This window comes from Camarhynchus parvulus, chromosome 2, assembly GCF_901933205.1.
Source record: "Camarhynchus parvulus chromosome 2, STF_HiC, whole genome shotgun sequence".
In the NCBI taxonomy this organism is placed as follows: Eukaryota; Metazoa; Chordata; class Aves; order Passeriformes; family Thraupidae; genus Camarhynchus; species Camarhynchus parvulus.
The window spans coordinates 10,891,473-10,912,198 of record NC_044572.1 but is presented as its reverse complement, the minus strand read 5'-3'; the positions used below and the strand labels follow the sequence as shown (position 1 = coordinate 10,912,198).

Below are 20,726 nucleotides of genomic sequence, written 5' to 3'. Positions count from 1 at the left end.
TTTCACAACATGCCCTTATCTTACCTGAGCCAACATGCCCTACATACTTGACAAGGCACTTCCCTGTTTCTATGCTCCACAGCAAAGCAGTGTGATCTACAAAGATTAAAAAGCAGCTGTAAATAGTTAAAAACATATGTTTTTCATTTTTACCCTTTCAACAAACAAGTTAGCTTCCACTGTAGCACATACCATATAAAATAGATTCTAAATGTAGAGCTCTTATATACAAAACCTAACATTTTCTTATCATTGTACACATCTTCCCCAAAAAGTAAAGGCGCTGTTCTAATCAGATTGATTTGCAGCAAGGCAAATTGAAAGGCAAATTCTGTATAATGCTCCAGCTGTGTATCAAGAGACTCAGAAAAAAAAAGAGAAAGCACTCCATGGTGGAAAAGGCAGCCACTACAAACAGGAATTCTATGCACAATCTATTTACTTCCTGCATGGAAATCCCAAATGCACACAGGTCACTGCAGAGCACTAAAAAAATTAATTTAAAAAGGAAATCACTCCAAATGCCACTCCTTTATCCTGCCACACCCAAAAATAAATAATTAATTTCCGTATTTAAGTGGGTAGTACCTTAAAGCTGAATTGGAGAATTTCCAGGAGGTTTCCAGGTTAAATCAGGACAAAGACAAGATGTCCCACACAAAGACAAAATGTGTCCCCTCAGCAGGCACATAAAAATTGTAACAGTTCAGTTCAAGAAGCAGAGATTTCTGGTCTATAAATATTAAAGTCTAGTCAATACCTTCAGATTCTGTTCCAGCTTCAAAAGAATGTCACTTCAAACTGATTCTATCTGGTTATGATTTATTTTCCTAATAATTTTCCAAAATTACACAAGTCTCTACATTGATTTTTGGACTACAATAGATTTAGTGACTTGTTCATTAGTACTTATACTCCCTCAAGTGGAAGGAATAAATCAAATAAAGTAAATAGAAAACTAAGATTTTTAGCTGCCCCAGTGTCCTGAGGCAAAAGACAGAATGCAAGAATAACAAGAATATGCAAACTATGACCACATGTACAGCTTCTATAAAACAAAGGCTAAACAATACTAGGAGAGAAAGCCTGCAGGGATCTCTGTATCCAGCCACATGGAATTCTGTGCCAGAGGCCTCCCCAAGCAAGCAGCTCCCCATCCCACCCACCCACCCCACCCAACATGCCAGAGCTGACTAGGGAGAGTGTGATCTGCATGGAAGGGAACTGGCACACACTTTAGGAAGACCAACAAGCATGCTTGAACTTTCTAAGGAAAAGGAAATTCCAATTTTAAGAATTTTTCAGCAACAGAACTTCTTGAAAAGGACTCTTTTCAGTGTGAAGCTCAGTTTCTGAGTACTGTTTGGATCTGTATTTGCTATAGCTTAGGGACTTAACCAGAATTTTCTAAATATTCAAGCAACAAAAAAGTTTACCAGCAGATGCAGTTCCCAACACCACTGGCTGAGTTTTCGCGACACTGACATCCCAAATACCATCCCTGTGGCCAACATATTCCTTTACCAGCTGACAGATTGCCCTTGATGTTGTAGTTTTAAAACTGGATACAATCTGAAATAGCAGAGACACCAACATTTTTTTTCCACATCGATCCAAGATTAGGTCATTATCTCACAAATAAAAATAGATATTAACTTTTCCATGATTCTTTAATATTCTGACAAATCGCTACTGTCAAAAATGTGACAATTGATGGTAGGGAAGTGAGTTTGGATGCAAACGTATCTCTCATTTATTCTTTTTTCTTTTTTAATAGCAGCCCTTTTACAGAATGCAAGACAAACTATTCTGTACTACAATAATGCAATCTTATTGGAATAATGAGTTGTACAGTTGCAGAGTGCATGTCTCATTCAGTCTGGGTAAGGATTTTAATGGGAAAAAAAAGAAGAGCAAACCCAGCAAAAGACCTTAAAACTTTCCTTGCCTATTCCCAAACAAGTATAACCTGGTAACTCAGAGAGTCCCTGCTAGCCAGTGTAATGTCTTTGAAAAAAAAGTACTTATTATATAACTCTAGTAAAACCCAGAAACATTTCAATTTAAAACACTCACGGCTGCTTTTCTTTAAAACTGCATGAAGCTAATCAAATCAAACATCAACCTGAGAGCATATGCTTGTTTATTTGTGTAATGAAGCTTTTAAATATATATGTCAAACTCATCTAAACATTTGATAAGCATGCTCCCTCCAAGTGAAGCTATTAGGGGAAAAACAGAGAAGGCTCATTAAATCCAAATTACCATGTGCATAAGTAATATCAAACAAAAGGAAGAAAAGTGTAGTAAAACAGTAAAACTACAAATCACTACAGTGCAGGAGTGCTCAAAACACTCAGCATCTACAGAAAGGATGCAAACTACAAAAATTCTACATTTTCAGAGAAAGGAACTACAATATTCAAAAAAGAAGTTTCTCTTGGTGAACACTTTCAGAGACAATTGAAACCAAGAGTCATGAAAGAAGGCTTTAAAAAGTGTTAAGACCACCATTACAAATACCCTATTTTTACCCCACAAACAAAAAGACAACTTCAATTTATCAGTGTTTTCCTCATCATGGAATTACAGGCAGGTATTTGACCAGTTAAATCAAAACATTTAAATACATCAACACAAATCACATTAAGACTTATCTACAGCTTAGTAAAAGTTAGAAAGTTAATTAAGTCTACATTTCAGATACAACAAACTATGGTTAAATCCCATTAGTTTCTGGTATTAAAATAGAAAGTCTTAAGTATGTCATTAAAGCAAATTATTTCAAAAAAGATTTTTAGAGCTAAAAGAAAATCTGTAAGAGCATTCCAAATCCTGAGCATGTCAACTCTCCAATGATGAAATGATAATGCCCTATTTGAATTCCAAATTATCAGCTAATATGCATTTTGGTTTCACAGCAGCAGCAGGAACAGTCATTACAGATGCACTGAAAAGAAAATGGGCTAATGGTAAAGATTGTTAGTTCAACCATACTGCAGAATTTCCTACATTTTGAACACCATCCTACAGATACAACTTTCACATTGAATACAGTCCTCAAATTAAATGGACTCATGTATGAGAAGTGGAAAAGCTGAATTAAGTACTAACAGGAAAGGACTAATACAGCACTCAGCTCAAACTCCAAACTTGGTATTTTCCAACTAGGCCTGTGCTTGCATTCCATTCTGTCTTTATAATGTTGAGTCAAACCCCATGTAAAAGTTTTCTAAGAGAAGCTATACCCTACCCATCAACAAAGACAGAATTTCCAAAACTGCTGGACAGTGGTTTCACTGATCATTTAATGGAAAGGATGTAAAACTCCTTCTGAGGTATTACCAGTCTTTAATTAACACACAGAAGAGTTCAAGAACACTATCCAACAGTAAACATCCTGATACAGATATTTACTCAACACACACTTTTTCCAAGCTTTTTTTCCTTTCCTTTTTTGCTGCCCTTCACCTCACATACCAGTAATTGGATAAACTAGACACGGCCTGGACTAGTTCCTGCTTTGCTAAACACACATAAACAATGTCCAAGCCAGGAAAAGAAATATTTAAAGAACATGCAACTTCCTAAAAAGTAGTACAGAAAAGTTCTGAAGTAACTTCTGTAGATCATCATACACAAATAAATGACCAACCACATCCTGAGCGTGTTTCACCTTTGCCTGTCCTCTTTCTTAAACTGATACAGTTTCATGTACTTCCTTCTACAAAAACATTTAATAGGAAAACAATTGTTTACTATGTAAACAAATGAAAATTGAGCACAAACTGACACAACTGCATGGCAATCAGAGTGAGGCACCCTGTAACAAAGTTTCTTACACAAACAGGGCACATTAGAAATAAGAAAGAATACTTTATCAACTCAGGACCAGTCCAGCAGTGTTACACTTTGCCTGATGAACAGAACGTCCTGTGAAGCAACTTTAGGCAGTGAGGTCAAAACTACACAGACAAAAAAGTTATATTCCTTTTAACTACTGGGTGCACAGTATTTTTTTTAAGACCCTTTATCCCTATCTAGACAAATCAGAGATCCTGGTATTTAGTTTGGATGGAGCAAGTTACATCATTTCAGCTTATTTTAGGACTCTGCATAAACAATTGATGCTTCCCTGATGTTGTAACAACTTTCATAAGCCAGGCATCATTAACAGCAGCCATTACATTTTGTTACTATCAAAACATGGACTTCATATAGCGATTCCTGAATCTAAAACCAAATGCAGTCAAATTACAGATTCTTGTCCATTAACAACAAAAATGTTAACAGTACCAAATGTTAAATCTACCTCTTCAGGATTTGGACACTGGTGGAAAACCCTTGCTGCTAAAACCATGCTTTTCTGAAATTAATTTTGTCAACTTGATATATAGCTAAGTGATGAAAAATATTCCACTATGGAAATTTCATATGAAAGGGTTGAATTAAGAATGTTCACTTCAGCATTTTCTCCAAGAGAATGAGCAGATTGCTTTCGTATTTCTTACCTGTCCTACTATTTTTTACCAATATTAAAGCAGTCAAGGATCAGACTTCTCATTAGATTAATCAAATAGTGAAAGGTTTTTTCAGGAAAAGATTAATTCTATATGCACTGCCAATCTGAAAAATGTAGTTGTGTGCAATTACACAAAACAATTGGTTTGTAAGACTTAAGCCTCTTCTAATCTTCCACAGGCAAAGAAAAAACCCAACCAATGCAAAAAAACCACACACCCAAGAAACCCCTGTATGGTAGCAGTATAAAGGCAGGGCTGAAGAGAAAACTTGTGACCTCCTACCCCAGGGAGTTTGGAACACAACCATTTTGGGAAATAGCACTGTTCATTCAATGCTCACAGAAAGTACAGCCATAAAACTTTCAAAGCTGCTGAACTCTTAAAACTCTAAATATGTTTTTCCTCAGACAGGGTATTGGGGAACTACATCCAGTCAGGGTACAGATGGAAAAATCACGGTTTCTTAGGAAGTTATGTTCTTTCCCAACTCTTTGCTATAGTCTTTCTGTGGGTCAAGAGGCAATAGTTTACAGCTTTGACTCTTTTGTGTGGGGAGGAAGGAGAGGTCAAAATAAAGCACCTCTGTGAAGTGCATTAAGATCTCAAAGAACACATTGGACAGAGATATTCTCAGTGCTGTAATTTCCTTCAGCTCCTGTCTGCTCCCCAGTACATTCTGACTCAAAGTTGCAAAATACATCAGCACATGCAGATATCTGTTGGCTACCAATTGATACAAGAAATGAGCATAATGTTCAGGTATTAAATTCTTCATGCTCTACTACTCATGGCTGCTTTGCTGTGCATGCATATCAGCTCCCCAGGAGTCTCCTCCTCCTCATACTTCCCAGCTTCCCATACTGAAGCTGTGAGGCCTGCCTGTCTTGCTCAGGAAAAATTACAAGTGCTACATTGCAAGGAAATAAAAGAAGACAAGGATTCAACACCTGCCTTAAAAGCCCAAAAAAAAAAAAAAAAGAACCCCATAAACAAAAAAAAAAAAACCAAACGAAAAAACCCACAAAACACAACACTAGAGGGTACTAATTCATAATTACATAATAGGTGTCCAAAACTATACAGCCCCTATGAATATCATGTTGTCACTATTTAAGTGGTCTCATTAAAGAATTTTCAAGTCATTAAGTCTTGAAAGAGGCACCCTTATGCATCAAATTGGCAAAAATAAAAGTTTGAAAAACAACCAAATAAAAAGGAGACCACAATAAACCACGGTAGCTTCAGTCTATTTCACTACCCTATTCTTACTGTCAAACTTTCATACTTAAGAGAAGGCATTTCCAAGACACCTACATCACATATCAGCCTGCATTACAGGTCACCACAGAGCTGACTAAACAGCTGATTCACATACCAGATTCCACTGTGGTTTTGTCACATTTTATTAAACTTTAATAATGTATCATTAAATGATTCTGTATAGAGAAAAAAGAGCAGCAGGTAAACTCTCTGCAAAAATTGAAAAAGAGGCGAGAGTGCGGGAAACAAAAATACCAGGCTGATGCAGATGTACAAAATGAAAAACATCAGAAAGGTTAACTGTGCCAGTACACCAAGCAAAAAAACATCACTAGCTACTGATGAGCAAGGCCTGCAACATAAAGGAAACAAATTGTTCTAGTCTCATAGCTAAAAATAAAAATTATTTTAAAAAGGAACGTGTAATAGTACACATAGAGGCGCCTACTTAAACCTCCATTTCAACTACAATACCCAAATCTGTATTCAGAAATCCACTAGCAAGTTCTCTACTTCCCTCAGAAACAGAATTATTTTTTTAGTTCTGTTTACAAAACAGCACTCCCACATACACATGTGCACACTCTCTCCCCTCCAATATCCCTTCTTCAAAAAAGGTGAGCAATTATTGTAACAATATCATATGGTATGGTTGAAGTAATGGGTCATTGATGAATCCAAGATAAACAGACTACTCTTCAGGAGGCAGATTTATTTACAGACCAGCACTACCCAGCTTAAAGAAACCACAATTCACAATTTAAAAGACAGTCACACTAGTCTCACAAGTACACATGGACAAGCAGAGATTTAATTTGTCTCATACCTTGCTAGTAGATGCCTTGTAAGTTGTCTTTAATTTCTGAGAAAGCTGACTGGTACTGTGACTGGCTGTGGAGACAATAAATTCAAAGGAAGATATTTCAAATACAGCTTTAGCTTGTTTGTATAAGTAACTGGTATTCATTCCCTGCAGTAACATTCAACAAAGTATAAAAAGGTGGATTCAAAAATACTGGTTTAGGATTCTTTTGGCTCTCTTACCTTTTGTTTTCAGTTGTCCTTTGCTCAGTTCAGCACCATCAACTGTCTGTCCTTCACCCGCTAGGCGCTCGTTCAGTGTATCAATCTCCCGACGCACTAACAAACCCAGAAATTCACATTACTACAGAAACTGACTATCACTAATAACAACATTAACACACCATTTAAAAACTATTATGGTTAGTAAGTAAACTATTTTATGCTAAGGACAGGAAAGGAGATGAACTGGGATTTTATAAGAGCAGGTCTCACAAAGACATAAAGCAAGACTCACACTGAATTTTCCAGAGATCAACCTTGACCCAGATTCCACAAAAAGTATTGGTGGCTACTAATTACTCTTACTAATAAATGAGGCTAAGGTTGAACAAAACCATTTCTGTGAAATACATGGCCCATCTGTATTGAATTAAATCCAGCAGAAGACAGAAAACTTGTGGCCCCATAAATATTTTAGCCACAGAACTAGCACATCCTTTCTTAACACAGGTTTTATTAATCACAAAATAGCATTCTCCCTGAATATTTGTCTACCACTAGGGGCTCACAGGAAAGGTAGTGCTGCAAATGACTATTTTTTATATTTTGGAATTTTTTTTTTAAATCTATATACAATAACTCCAGCCCTAGTGTAGGAATTAGAACAAGAATAAAAAATATTAGACTGAGCATGAAAAGAGAAAAAATCAGAAATTGTCAGGGGGGTGAAAAGAGATCACAATCATAATTAGAGCTGTGAGGTGAAGTAGATAAAGAAATGGAAATGGAAAAGAAGGAAAATAATCATACTCTGGAGGGTACAAATCCACCACTTGTTTTCTGACAAGCATTTCTGAAGGCTAGGGAGGGAAATTCTACTTTTCTTGCTATCAACCAACTTCTCAGCAGGAGGCCAAGAATTCAGTTGTGCAAATTGTCACTAAAAATGCTTATTTTTGATGACAGCCTTAAACCAAAACAATCACAGGTTTTAAGAGAATAAAAAACCCAGAACGTGTAAAAAAAAGCAGGCAGGAATTTTTTTTTTTTTTGATAACGTGACTGGTTTAAATGTGGGAACTGATTAGGTGTGGGAAAAAAATTTACTTGGACCCAAATCAAACATATTCCACAATTCAGAATCCAAGCCAATGTAACACAGCTTGAAATTCCAACAAGGGAATTTTATAGGCCTGTGTTACTTAACTTGGGATACTCTTACATCACCTTGGATCACTTACATTATCAGACAACTGCACTGTCATCAAACAAATATCTTTTTAAGATAACACCTGGAATTTTATCTGACTGCTTGACTTCAAAACTCCTGAACATCTGCAGGTGCTGGTTATGCAATGTGTAAGTAGTTTGATCCAAAACCATGCCATTTTACACTTTTTCAAGGAAGAAGGTTTTCCAATTTCATTTACTAATATTACATCATTAAAATAAAGCATGTAAACATAAAACATGCCAAAAACTTCAAAGGCTGGATGGAGTTTCTGGAAATTAACACAACCAGAGCCTACAATGAAAAGGAGACAGAATCTTCACTGGCTTGCACAGACATCAGTTCTCACTGCTTGCATCAAATAGCTAAGAAAGTGATTTTTCTGAAAAGGTACATCTTTGGCTACAAGTTCAGAACAACTACTAAACTGCTCACAGGAAAACTACACAAATTATACCATATTATCCAATGTAAACATTTTAATTAGTATTAATATAACCTAAATATGAACAATTCATAAGTTGGAGAAAAAAATAGATACTCACATTCCAAATTTTCAATATACAGGTTTTCAAATTCCCGCTCTATTTGTCCAAAAAGTTCAAGGAGTGTATTTCGGACAGCAGATGGTAACTTAGAATCCTAGGAGGCAAAATACTGGGGGGTTATATTTTTCTTTACATATATTTGATAAAATTACGCTTCAGTCTTGAACTGATTTTAAGAGTTATCTCAATGTCCCAGCAAGGAGGCAAATTAAAACTACTGCTAGTGTAGAAACAAAACAAATAGCTCTGTGCATCACAGAGTTATTCATTTTATATATTCTTTCTCTTTGAAGGGATAGAACTCAAATCACCTACAGTATTTGTTTTGGTTTTCTTTACTAGAGAAAAATTATAAAATCAAGATGCATGTACAATTCCTTTAAAAAACAGAAAGTGAGAAAAAAAATTCTTTTTAATATCAATATGATTCCAGTTCAAGAAAAAATACCTTTGTTTGATAAAGTAATTCAAAAGTTGACTATGCAATGGGTTAGAAAGTTGTGAACACAATGCATCTTATTACCAAAGCTTAAGAAAAAATTTTAAATATATTTTTGACATTTACCTACTTTTGTCACTAATCATAACTAAGTGTGAAGAAAACTACAATTTCTAATCCTTCCCTCCTCAGATATTACTCAAGCATTCTATTCTTCAGATGCTCATAGACCACAATATGTAAATAGGCTTACTACACTTACCATTTACCCAGGTAGCCAGCTATAAATTCCTTTTTAAAAAAGCTTTCACTTAACTGAGTCACCTTCCGCCGCAGCCCCGGGAATTGTCTGCAGGCACAGCGGGAAAGGCCGCCCATGACCCTGGCTGGGCAGGTTATTTCCAAAGTTTAAAGAGAGAGCAAGAGAAACCACTCATAGCCATGACACAGAGCACACCTGCTTTGTGCACAGTTTCACACAGGTTCACAGCTGGTTTAAGCTGTGGCAGTGCGCTGGAAGAACTGGGACCATGCTCCTTAAGCCTCTCTACATCATTTCTTTCTTCATCTGCCTCTCCCCTAATAGGGTGAGACCAGAATCACAACAGATCCTAATTTAAACCAACTTGAAACAAAACTGATTAAACAAAAATACTAAATTAAACACTATTAAGAGAAACACTGAAGTTGGAAGAATTATCTCAAATTCAATTACCCAATAATTTCACACAGCAAGGTTATGGAAGAAACTAACTTATCCAACAACTTTTGCAACTAAGAAGGAGATGTAGAAAAGTTTTTCAAACAAATTCTCAAAGCCCAAAAGTATAAACAAATCTAAACTTGTAATGAAGTAACCAACATAGTAAAATGCATTCACTTCCTTTCCTCTGTTTAAAGTTGGCATTGTTTAAAACAGCTTATTAAAATAGCATGTAATAATGTTATCTCCTTATCTGCAAAAGTCCTTAGCTAGATCTCATGAGGTTTACAGCTCTACTGTGCAGGGGCATTAATACTCTCTACCTGATAGAATCTGCCACCTAGCTGCTCAAGGTCAAAAAATCCAACAAGATGATAGATAACACATTTTAAACATCTATGCATTACAGCCTAATACACTTAGAGTTTGCTAAGAAATACTAAAACAGCTTAACATTTTGGTTTACTATGCAGGGGTGACAGCACATCTTGACCTCTCAGCTGCCCTTCACACCTTTCCTGAAGAAAGGCTGCAGTGCTTACAAATGCATGAAGAGTTTTCTATCCAAGTACTTGATTCTCCAACTTTTAGATGACTAGAAGCAACAACCTAGGCTCTGTTAATTCCCAGAAAACTAATGCTATGATTTACTAAAAAATAGATTTAATAAAACAGTCACAAGACTGAGAAAAGGTTTTCCCTTCAGTGTTTCTGCAGACTTCAGTGTGACGTTTCTCGCAGCCAAACTTCATTTGTATTTCAAACCAACTGTCTCATAAAAATCAAGCTTTGCATCATCTTTGCCAGTCCCACACTAACACTGTGTAGTCAATTTGACAATAAATACTTTTAAACTGGTATTTGCTTATATTTGCCAGTACTGCTTCTGACAGAAGCCTTACCTACAGGTAATCTCAGAATTTTCAGGTGCAACACTCCAAGTCCAGATTGCACCCACTACACTGACATGATTAAGAAAGCTACAGAAGCAGTGGCTGCTGTTCCTTCCCTTAGGTTTAATCCCAGAATAGCACACCTTCATTTGAGCCAAACAAGACAAACAAGCCCACACAAACAAAAATCTGAGTTAGCTCAGACTTCTGTCAGGCAGGCAGTATTTGTTTACTTTATGGAAAGGAATGCAGAACAGCATTCCAAATAATATTTTCCCTGTCAGAGTCATCATAAGAAGTATTTGGTTTATTCATATTTCTGGATTGCTGCTATTCCAAGAAAGAAAGAATCAATCTTGATTTTTTTCTTTTGCAGGTGGGAGGGGGAGGTTGCAGTGAATAAACAGGCTGGGGTTTTTACCACTGTTTTATGGCTTGATCATTCATCTAAGAAAACACAGAAGCTGATAAACTCCACAGGTCTCAACACAACCTGAAACACTGTCAACATTCACATCAATCATCTCCAAAGGCAGTGAGCACTTACAAGCAACAAAATCTGCTGCTCCTGCAGCTTTACTGGACATACTTCAATATTTAAGTTTGTTTAGCTTCTCCCCATAGGAAAGACACAAAAAAGTGATGCAAGCTCCCAAGCAGCAGCTTACCTGTCCTTCCAACATGTCTCTCTGCAGTCCGGCCCGCTCCTGCTCGGAGCTGTTGGTTCTTCTGATGGAAAGGCTGTGTGATTTACGTTTCTGCTTTGCTTGGCGAGCAGATGCACAGCTTCCACTTTCTATTGGCATTACTTCAAAAAAACAGCTTCACAGAGGCTCCTATGATAAACTAAGGACAAGCATTATACATTACAAATTGCTTTGACAAACAAACCACTATTTAAATATTTTTCTCAAAATGGAAGTATTTGGTTCTACTGAACTTTGGAGTTGTCATTAAAAAGAAGAGATCCCTCTTACTTACAGCTGGTCTTCAAACAACATTAAGTTCAAAACCATATGCATATATGTAAATAGAATGGAATTGCTTCTGCATTATTTATTCATTAGCTAACAAACCTCCACAAAAGGAAAATAAATTCCACTTCCTTGCTCATTTTGGAGAACACCAGCAGAGACAGCCCCAAAATGCTTCCAGGAAACAACTATTATGCACACTATAGTTCACTGAAATGCATGCAAAATTAAAACCCAGCTGGAAAATGAAAGCAAACATGGTAATTTAGGGACACTGTCAGGTTAAAAATGTATTATTCAACTTTAAGCATTACTATACAAAATTTACCAGATGTCTTTGTTCAGAATTAGGCAGAAACTAATTTTCATTACAGAAGTTCTGAAAACTACCTTCCCCCATTTTTGGCAGCTCATGGTTTCACTTTCCTTAATGATAAAAATGCCCATGAACTTATGAGAGTAGTGAAATTGCGCCTGACTTAACAGGCTGCTAGTGAAGTGGTTCATTTCTGTCACCTTGATAAAGCCAAATATATGCACTTCAATATGCCTAAAACCACCTGACAGTATCACGAAACAGTATTACCATGTATGAGCTACTGCTTCCCCTGTTTAAGAAAAACCAAATTATGTCTGATTTATCACATAGATGTGGAGAATATATATGAAAAATCAAATTATGTTTGATTGCATAAATATGGAGAATATGCTCTTTACTGTCAAAATCTTATTTTTTAAACATTTAATTACTGTATTTTTTAAATTTAAACCCAACATTCAACAGAAATTAATTTTTGTTTCATAGAGTACCAGTTGTTAAATATTTCAAATGTTTCAGGATTGATTACCCAAAATTTTTCAATCATGCACAATGAGAACAAAATAAAAATTCATTCTCCAGCATAAATCATTTCTGAAACAACAATCAAAACTTAAAATAGGTGCAATAGTCTGCAGAGAAATAGGAGAGCAGAGTTGGCAAAGCTAACCAGGCAACTGAGCTTCCTTTTACACAAGTTGATCAGAGAAAATTTAAACCAAACCCAAGGACACTTCCAATTTAAGATCCGCCAACACGCTGGATCTCACGCTAGGAATGAGCACCATGGCTATGAACAAGGCAGGCATTAACCAGTTCAGGGCTTTGACATGGTGTTTGCAGCTTTTACCACATCATAAAGCCAAGGAAGGCATTACTAAAAACACAGTACGCACTGTGAATAACATGAGCTTGAAATCTCCTTTGGGCTTTATATCACAAAATGAAAATGTATAAAGATACAGATATTAGTATCAAAAATGAGACTAGATTTAGTTAAGATTTTAATGCCCATCCATCCTTATTAAAAAACTTGGTATTTTAATTAGCTTTTGGAAGAACCGTGTTCCAGTAACCTAACACCAATTCCATAGTGAATCTAAAATAAAATTTAGGTTGCACCAGTGACCTGTACTGTACTAAATTTTATTTTTCATATCCTCTGGATTCCACAGAGTCCTCCCCTGCACCTAATCCCATCAGAGCTTTTTATGTGTGATTAATCAGTAGTAACTAAATAGCTATATTCACAAATTAAAGAAGAGGCTAGAAAAAACTACCATTGGGTAGTTCCTTATTTGCCTAAATTCTGCTATTCACTGTGGCAAGACTCCTCTACAAATTTTTTTAGAAGTCCATCCCATAAACAGTTACTGCCAATTTTCTGGGCTTCACTAAGTATCTTCCTGTTCATGGACATATGGTCAAGAATGAGGAACAGGTTTTCCATGCTCGCCACATTTCTATTTCTTTTCAAAAGAGGATCAAATCCCAATCACACATATATATATTCTCCCCTTTTCCACCCTGCTTCCTAGCTCCCTTGGGAATCACTTTTTCAATGGCTTTCAGTTACCATATTCTGCAGTTTGGGATTACATTTTAAGGCCAGAAGCATCAGTGCACACAGGAAGATTTGTTAAGACAGTTTTATTCATACACATAGCTACTATAATCCCATAAATCTATTAACACCATTTCACTTAAGATCTGGGGGTAAAGTAAAAAAAAAAAAAAAAACAAAAGACAATTTCTAATCCCTGCCAGATGTGGCTCCTGAACTGTTAGACACAAAGATGTCAATGTGGCTTATGCCTTACAAGACATTGTTTAACTATGTCAGTTTCCACTTGCCCTTTCTGCCAAGCTACTTCATTTTGGAGGACATCACCGAGCAATATCCTTTTTTTGAGTAGAATGATTTGCATTGGAAGGCACCTTTAAAGGTCCTCTAGTCACACTCCTCTGCAATAGGCAGGGACATCTTTATCTGCATCAGGTTGCTCAGAGCCCTGTCCAACCTGACCTTGAATGCTTCTACAGGTGGGGCATCCATTGCCTCTCTGGCCAGCCTGTGCCCATGTTTCTCCACCCTCACTGTAAAAAATTCTTCCTTCTATTTAAGCTCAATCTACCCTCTTTTAGGTTAAAATCATTACCCCCTGTCATATCACTATAGTCCCTGGTAATAAGTCTCTCTTTCTCCAGAGTTCCCTTTAAGTATTGACAGACCCTGCTAAGGTGTCCCCAGAGAATCCTCTTGGGCTAAAAACCCCATCTCTCTCAGCTTTTATTTCACAGAAGAGGTTTGGAGCACACTGATAACTTTTGTGGCTCTTCTCTGGACTAGCTCTTAACATGTCCACATCTTCTTGTGCCATTGCCTGATGCACACATTTCTGCCTCATGTCTGATTTTTATGCCCCAGTACCCCCAGGTCCCTTTCTGCTGGGCTGCTCTCAATCTGTTCACCCTCCAGCCTGCACTGATACCAGGGACTGCTCCAACCCAAGGTACAGGACCTTGCAGTTGGTCCTGTTGAACTTCATGAGGTTTGCATTCCTGAAGCCTGTCATGGTCCCTCTGGATGCTATCCCTTCTCTCAATGAATCAACTGCAGCATCAGTACACGCAGATTTGGCAGCTATACACTCTAGCATATAGAATTTAAAGGGACACAGTCATATGCATGAGATTACATCTTTACAGAGTGAAATTCTCACATTCACTATGTAGAAGTTTCTACTTTGGCAGCTCGTGAGCAAAGGGAGCAGACTGGGTAGGAATCACTGTCACTGTCTCTGTTCATCTGCAGCCAGTGTCCCTGCCAGGGACTGCCCTCTCCTCATGCAGCAGCATGACACACCACCCATGCACGTTCTGGAGAGGGCAAACATGCAGCTGTTCCCAGGCTCGGCAGGAGGGTGCACACAGCCACAGCAAAGCTGAAACCAAAGAGGCCACAAGCAGGCATGTGCATACAGAGGATGGCAAGGACAAGTTAAGGGGAATAGCTTCACTGCCTTTAATAGTGTTGTTCTGAATCCCACCAAACAGCCTGACAAACTTTGAATCATGGAGCAATAATAACATTTTTTTCTAGAACAAGGATTTAAATTCAGTTTTAAAATAGTGACAGTGTCCCTTTAAATACTAATTTCACTTTGCCAGTTTCAGAACTCTTCTGATTCCAATTGCAGCAGTAAGAAGCTATAGGTTTTTCAAGAGTAGATTTCACAAAATAGATCCTTGGCAATATGATGCTAAAAAAATTAGGTGCTCATTTCTAGCAGTTACCTGATTCCCCTTATTATGTAAGGTTTTCAAACAATGAAAATTACCTGTCCAGAATATCAGTGTCATGTTACATATCCTATGAAAACCATATTAAATATTGATTAGTGAAACAGTAGTAGTCAGTAGTACACAAACCAGTCAAAGTCTTTCAATTCTTTGAAACTTTTGTAGTTAAAACACACCAGACAACAGGAAAGGGGGGATGAGGGAAAACATAAACACAAGTTAAGGCTAGACATCAAATCCCAGTGAAACCAAGTAAGAAAAAAGTGCTTCAAAACAATCCATTCTATATTATTAGCCAGATAGAGGTGTGTTCCAAATGTGTGTTCAAGTGTTCCAAATGGGTTCTGAAAAGAAAAATTCACTAAGGTCACTTTCCTTCCACTCAGTAATGCACCAAGGAGGATGGAGAATCCACCAAGAAGTATTGGAATCCTGCTTTCTGAATCAAATGAAGCTAAATTCACAGAAGCTAAAAATTAGCAATCAAGCATAAAAAAGCCTGAACAAATGTACTTTCTGAGAAAAAAGGGAGAGGAGGAGAAAGAGGAAGCATATTGTATTACTAAACTATTTTCACTAAGGGTGGCAGTTCACAAGTGCTGTATTACTAAGAAGTGAGATTAAGAGACATACTGAGCTATTCTGCTCAATCGTTTTGGAAAACACTCCATTTGCACAGACTTCACACAATGATTTGTCAAAGCCTCCAGAGAACCTTTCTAGCAATATAAATCTGCAGAAGTAGGGGAGTAAAAGGTCTCCCAGAAAACATCCAGACCGCAGGTGGTTACTACTTGCTGAATGCAAAGATACCCCAGTATTTCAGATATGCTGTTTAATTAAACTCACAGGATATTTTACAGTGTGTTAAATTAAAGTTCCACCACCTACCTTTCTGTAACAGATGTACTCAGTCACAGGAAGTATTTCATCAGAGTAACAGTAAAGAGCAGATGTGTAACCAATTACTGTTTAAGTCAGCTACAACAGAGAAACAGCACCAACAAAGAGTGCACACACTGGCCTTTCCAGACTTAAAAACTCACTGCAACATAACTAATCATGCTTGCCTACTTCTGCTCTTGAACAGAGAACAAGGAGGCTGCTGAAAGGAAAGAATTCCTGGGGTATGCATGTTGCTGAAGCCAGGGAGAAAAGCTGTGCTCCTGTCAGAGCACAGACAGAATGGCTACAGTATTGCATTTCCTTTTTTGTCCATTCAAGACAACACACAAGTCTGTAAAGGGAAAGCATCAGGAAGATTCAGCAACATCTTCCCCAACATCTCCCTGCTCCATTTTCTTTAGTCTAGAAATAGCAATAGTTTCTATTTAAATGATTGTGTCAAATGAAAAAAAAAGAAAAACATACAATTTTAGTGTATTTGTGTGTGCTTAAATCTCGTCTCATGTCTCCCATTTTCAAACACGGCTTAGAAGAAAATTTCTGTGTATAGCATATAAAACACAAAGATATTTTACAATAGTAATTATTGTCTAGTGCAGCATTAAAACCTTACAATACAAAGATGCCCATTAATGCAGGGGAGTGTGTGGGTTTGGGGCTTTTTTTTCCACAAAGCAGGGAGGGAAAACAGAAAGAGAGAAGAATGATTACAGTTATTAGGTTCTTAATTACATGGAACTCAGTTTGACAGCATTATTCATGAGTTAAGGGAATTTAAGTATCAACATATGCCACTACACTCTTTTATTAATATGCAAAGAAATCAAATTTAAAGGAGTAAAACTTTCATTTTCAGGTCTTCAGTGAACAATTTGCTTCAGTGACGCTGTACATTCAAGTGCCATTAATTCAATGCAAGCTGCAAGACTAGAGCACACCTGAGAAAGATCAGGCTAAACAGACTGCTTTGTAAGACTAGCTGTTTTGCTAAAGGTAAATATTTAGGAAACAAAACCATTCCAGATCATCACAGATGATGGTAGAAACACTAATGAGTGTGCTCAAACCTTGTGAAATCCACTCAAGCATTACAACATTGATTTTTCTTTTTCTAAATTTAGTGCAGCTTTCTTTCAAATGAAACTGGATGTTCCTCGAAATGTAAAAGGGGAAAGCAGGCATGCACCACTGAGGGTGACAACCTCCTTTCAATAGAAAGCAGAGTAAAGAAGATGCACCAATAAATTTGAAGTATGTTATACTGCTGAAATCAAGGATAAAAATTTTAACACATTAGTGAGTACCTACTCTAAGCAAGCTTCTAACACCAATATCTAAATGTAAGCCAGCCCAGTTCTGCAGCTAGCAAGCTTTGATCCTGCTAATTCAACTATGTCAGCAAATGCTGCAGTCACACCAAAATGCAGGGCTGACCCAGCCTGCCATGCAGTCTGCTAAAGCAAAAAATGTTGCTCTTACCATACAAGCTTATATTATCTAATACTAAACAACAATAATTAGCAGACTTGGGCTTTCTTTAATATAGTAGAAACCTTCCTGGGTCCACTAATAATCATCAGACTAAGCCCTGAAAGCTTCCCTTTGAGACCCATGCCACCTGTGCTCATTGAGGGTGCTCATTGTTTGAACTAGTTTAAATGGTGCAAATACAATATAATCTTATGTTCAACACTAGTTAGTAACCTATCAGTACATATTGTACCTTCCTTTATTTAGAGGTATTTATGAACTGACTTTATTGAAGAATTCAACAGACAGCATCAGTTCCTGCAAAATTACTTACAGCTGGTAAACTCTTAAAATGTGTTTGAAGGGTACTTTATTTCCTCAGCTGTTTCACAGACACTGCAGCTCCCATTTCTGTATTAGCAAGTCCCTAACAGCCTAGGAGTAGCTTCCATGCAGGCACAGGGATGCAAATACAGGACCTGAGGGTGAGAAATCCTAAGGAAGTTCAAAAGCAAAGGAAATTTAACCAGGTGTTTGTTCAAGGAAGTACTGCACCACACTCAGAAGCTAGAATCTTATTCTGCTAGTCCCGAAACAAATAATATTTGTGTACTTGTTATGGATGTATTAATTAATTGCTATTATGATCTTATTCAAGCACAGTGGCCTCTAGTATCACTGCTCTTCATCTGGGAATATATAGTAAACTAAAATCCTTTCATTCTTAAGACTTGAACAAAAGCAAGTAATTTTGACTCTAACTGTAATATATCTAGCAAGCTCTTCAGAAGCACCAACAAATAATCTCTGTACAGCACATTCTTGAAGCATTACCTCATGTGGTCTAGCACAGAGAACTACAGAACCTACAACAGACCATGTAAGAGCACTGTGAGCACCCAGCCTGAACATCCTACCATCTTGAACACCAAGCCTAAAAATAGTCAGTACATATTGCTTGCAGATGAGAAAATACAAATCACTCTGTCTTGCAAGAAGACCATCCTGATTCCTGTCCATTCCTCAGATGTTATTCACAGAGCAGTAACCAACTCTCCCCCACAGGGCTTTGAAGGGTTGGCCTCCAGAAAAAGCCCCTCACCCTGGCTTTCACCTCACAAGACAACCTACTAGTCTTAGCTCCAAGACTTAAAATTCCAAGACATAAAATGATCCTAATCTCATCTCAAATTTATAGAATGCAATACCACTTAATTCCTCCTTACTTGGCACATACTAGTTCTGGCTTGCAATTTCAGGATGTCATAGGAGTAAGATCTGCTTGTGAGCCATTATCACCACACTCACAATATTTGTCTTGTGACTGTACCAACAAACTTAAGCACTTCAGTCCATACTAAAGACTGCATGCTTCAAATAAGTCCTGAATTAAAGAAATAGATGGTGGAAGGGCCTGTCTATATTAAATAGGCAGTCTCATCTTAAAATCTTTAGATTAAACATGATAAACCTAGTTGAGGGACAAACATACACATAAACAACTAGCATTAAAAAGACAATCAACATTACAGTTGGCCTTAAATGCTAATATTTGGTGCCAGCGCCTTTTCTTAAAATAATTGCCCAAGTCCACAACACACAAAGCGACATCTAAAGTTACTACAAGACAGGTTAGAGCTAACATCATGCACAATGATTATCTAATCTAAACTACTCATTAGAAAACACACTTGTGGGTTCTTGGGGTTACCAGCTCTCTTTCAAAATCATCAGAAACGCCAACAGCAGACTTGCTTGGAAAGCAGTTTCAGAAATTTGCTCAAGAAAAATGATGCAGTTGGAAGGTTGTAAAATGGGTGCCTGAACAACAGGCATTCGTATCATGCCAAGGTGTACTCCATGACACTGAATCACTTCAAAGAAGCTGCTCCACCAGTTCCTTACGTAAACCTTTCATGACATTACTGTTATAGAAAGCCCACTTTAACAGCAATAACAAAATAAATTTGACAAGCTGGACAAGAGAGATAAAAACATTCACAGAAGTTTCTCTTTTCTCACAAATACCATGATGTCCTTGAGCCACAGATCAACACAACTTGACAGAAGTTTTCATCCTCTTTGCATAAGGAATGGAACCTAACATCCTCTCAACCCCTGAATACATTAAGCATATCTATTCTTCCCTCAAACTTATTTTCACAGGATTTTAGCTCAGAAAAGGAGAGAACTACTGAAGATAGCTCTTTACAGACAACTTTTATCCGTCTTGGACACTTCCATGTCATCCTCCCACTGCTGAAGGCCAGATTCACCCCATACTGCCACAAACTGCGCTCCCCTCATCATTTAGCTGCGCCCCACTTCAGACATTTGGGGGTTCCATGTTTACTCCATTTGTACAAGTGTCAGAGGATCTGAAATCCACCTGTGAACTACTGGGGCTCTACGCTTGGCCTGTCCTTAGGATAGGCAGCAGTACAGGAACAAAGTTAGCGAGAGGAGTCTCTTCACAGCACCCTCGGCTTCCCCACCCGCAGACCTGGAACCATCCCCACAGCCTGGGGCTGGGAGCGCTCAAAAACCGCCACACACAGAAGAGGAAAGACAGCTTATTTTCGCTTCTTTCGGGCTTTTATAGGAGAACGTGCAAGTCATTTCACGCGGAAATCAAGCAGAATAGGACGGGCAGGGAGGGGGTGCCCGGGCAGGAGCCCCGGTTTGCGCGGCGGGCCTGGGCGGCGGCGGCGGCACGGCGCAGGTAGCACGGCCACGGTGCCACCGCCGCTGCCCCGGAGCCCGCCCGGACCCCCGCAGCCCTCAGCCCCTCGGGCGGCCGCGAACATGGCGGAGGGTCCGCGCCCCGCTGCCCCCGCACTCACCTGTCAGCCACAGCCGCGGCGGCGGGCAGGGAGGGGCAGGGCCGCAGGCGGCGCGGAGAAAGAGGAGGGGAAGGATGAGGACAACGAGGAGGAGAAGGCGGGAGGGGCAGCAGCGGCGGCGGCAGCAGCGGAGGCAGCAGCAGCGGCGATGATCGCGGCGCCGCTCGGGCAGGACGCGCCTCCCCGGTGCCGAGCCCTCGCGGCGACATCCGGCGGAAGCGGCGCGGCCCCCGCTCCGAGCCGCGATGGCGACGGGCTGGCACCGGGACAGCCTCCCGCCCGGCACGGCCC

The 20,726-nt window shown here is 38.5% G+C and overlaps 1 protein-coding gene across 2 annotated transcripts in view; it reads right to left on the bottom strand.

The window, feature by feature from the left end:
- The window catches only part of WDR37 (WD repeat domain 37), a 44,513-nt gene extending 23,826 nt beyond the window's left edge, over nt 1–20,687 (bottom strand). The window contains exons 1-8 of one of the 2 annotated variants that reach the window (XM_030971272.1): nt 20,436–20,687; nt 15,255–15,286; nt 11,289–11,466; nt 8,583–8,679; nt 6,828–6,923; nt 6,610–6,674; nt 1,437–1,572; nt 25–96 (exon numbers count right to left, since the gene is read on the bottom strand). In XM_030971272.1, coding sequence (XP_030827132.1) covers nt 25–96; nt 1,437–1,572; nt 6,610–6,674; nt 6,828–6,923; nt 8,583–8,679; nt 11,289–11,426 — 604 coding nt within the window. In that variant the 5' untranslated portion in view covers nt 11,427–11,466; nt 15,255–15,286; nt 20,436–20,687. The remainder of the gene's footprint in view (nt 1–24; nt 97–1,436; nt 1,573–6,609; nt 6,675–6,827; nt 6,924–8,582; nt 8,680–11,288; nt 11,467–15,254; nt 15,287–20,435) is intronic. The other variant, XM_030971270.1, reaches the window with a different exon arrangement.
- Between the last annotated feature and the right edge of the window lie 39 nt (nt 20,688–20,726).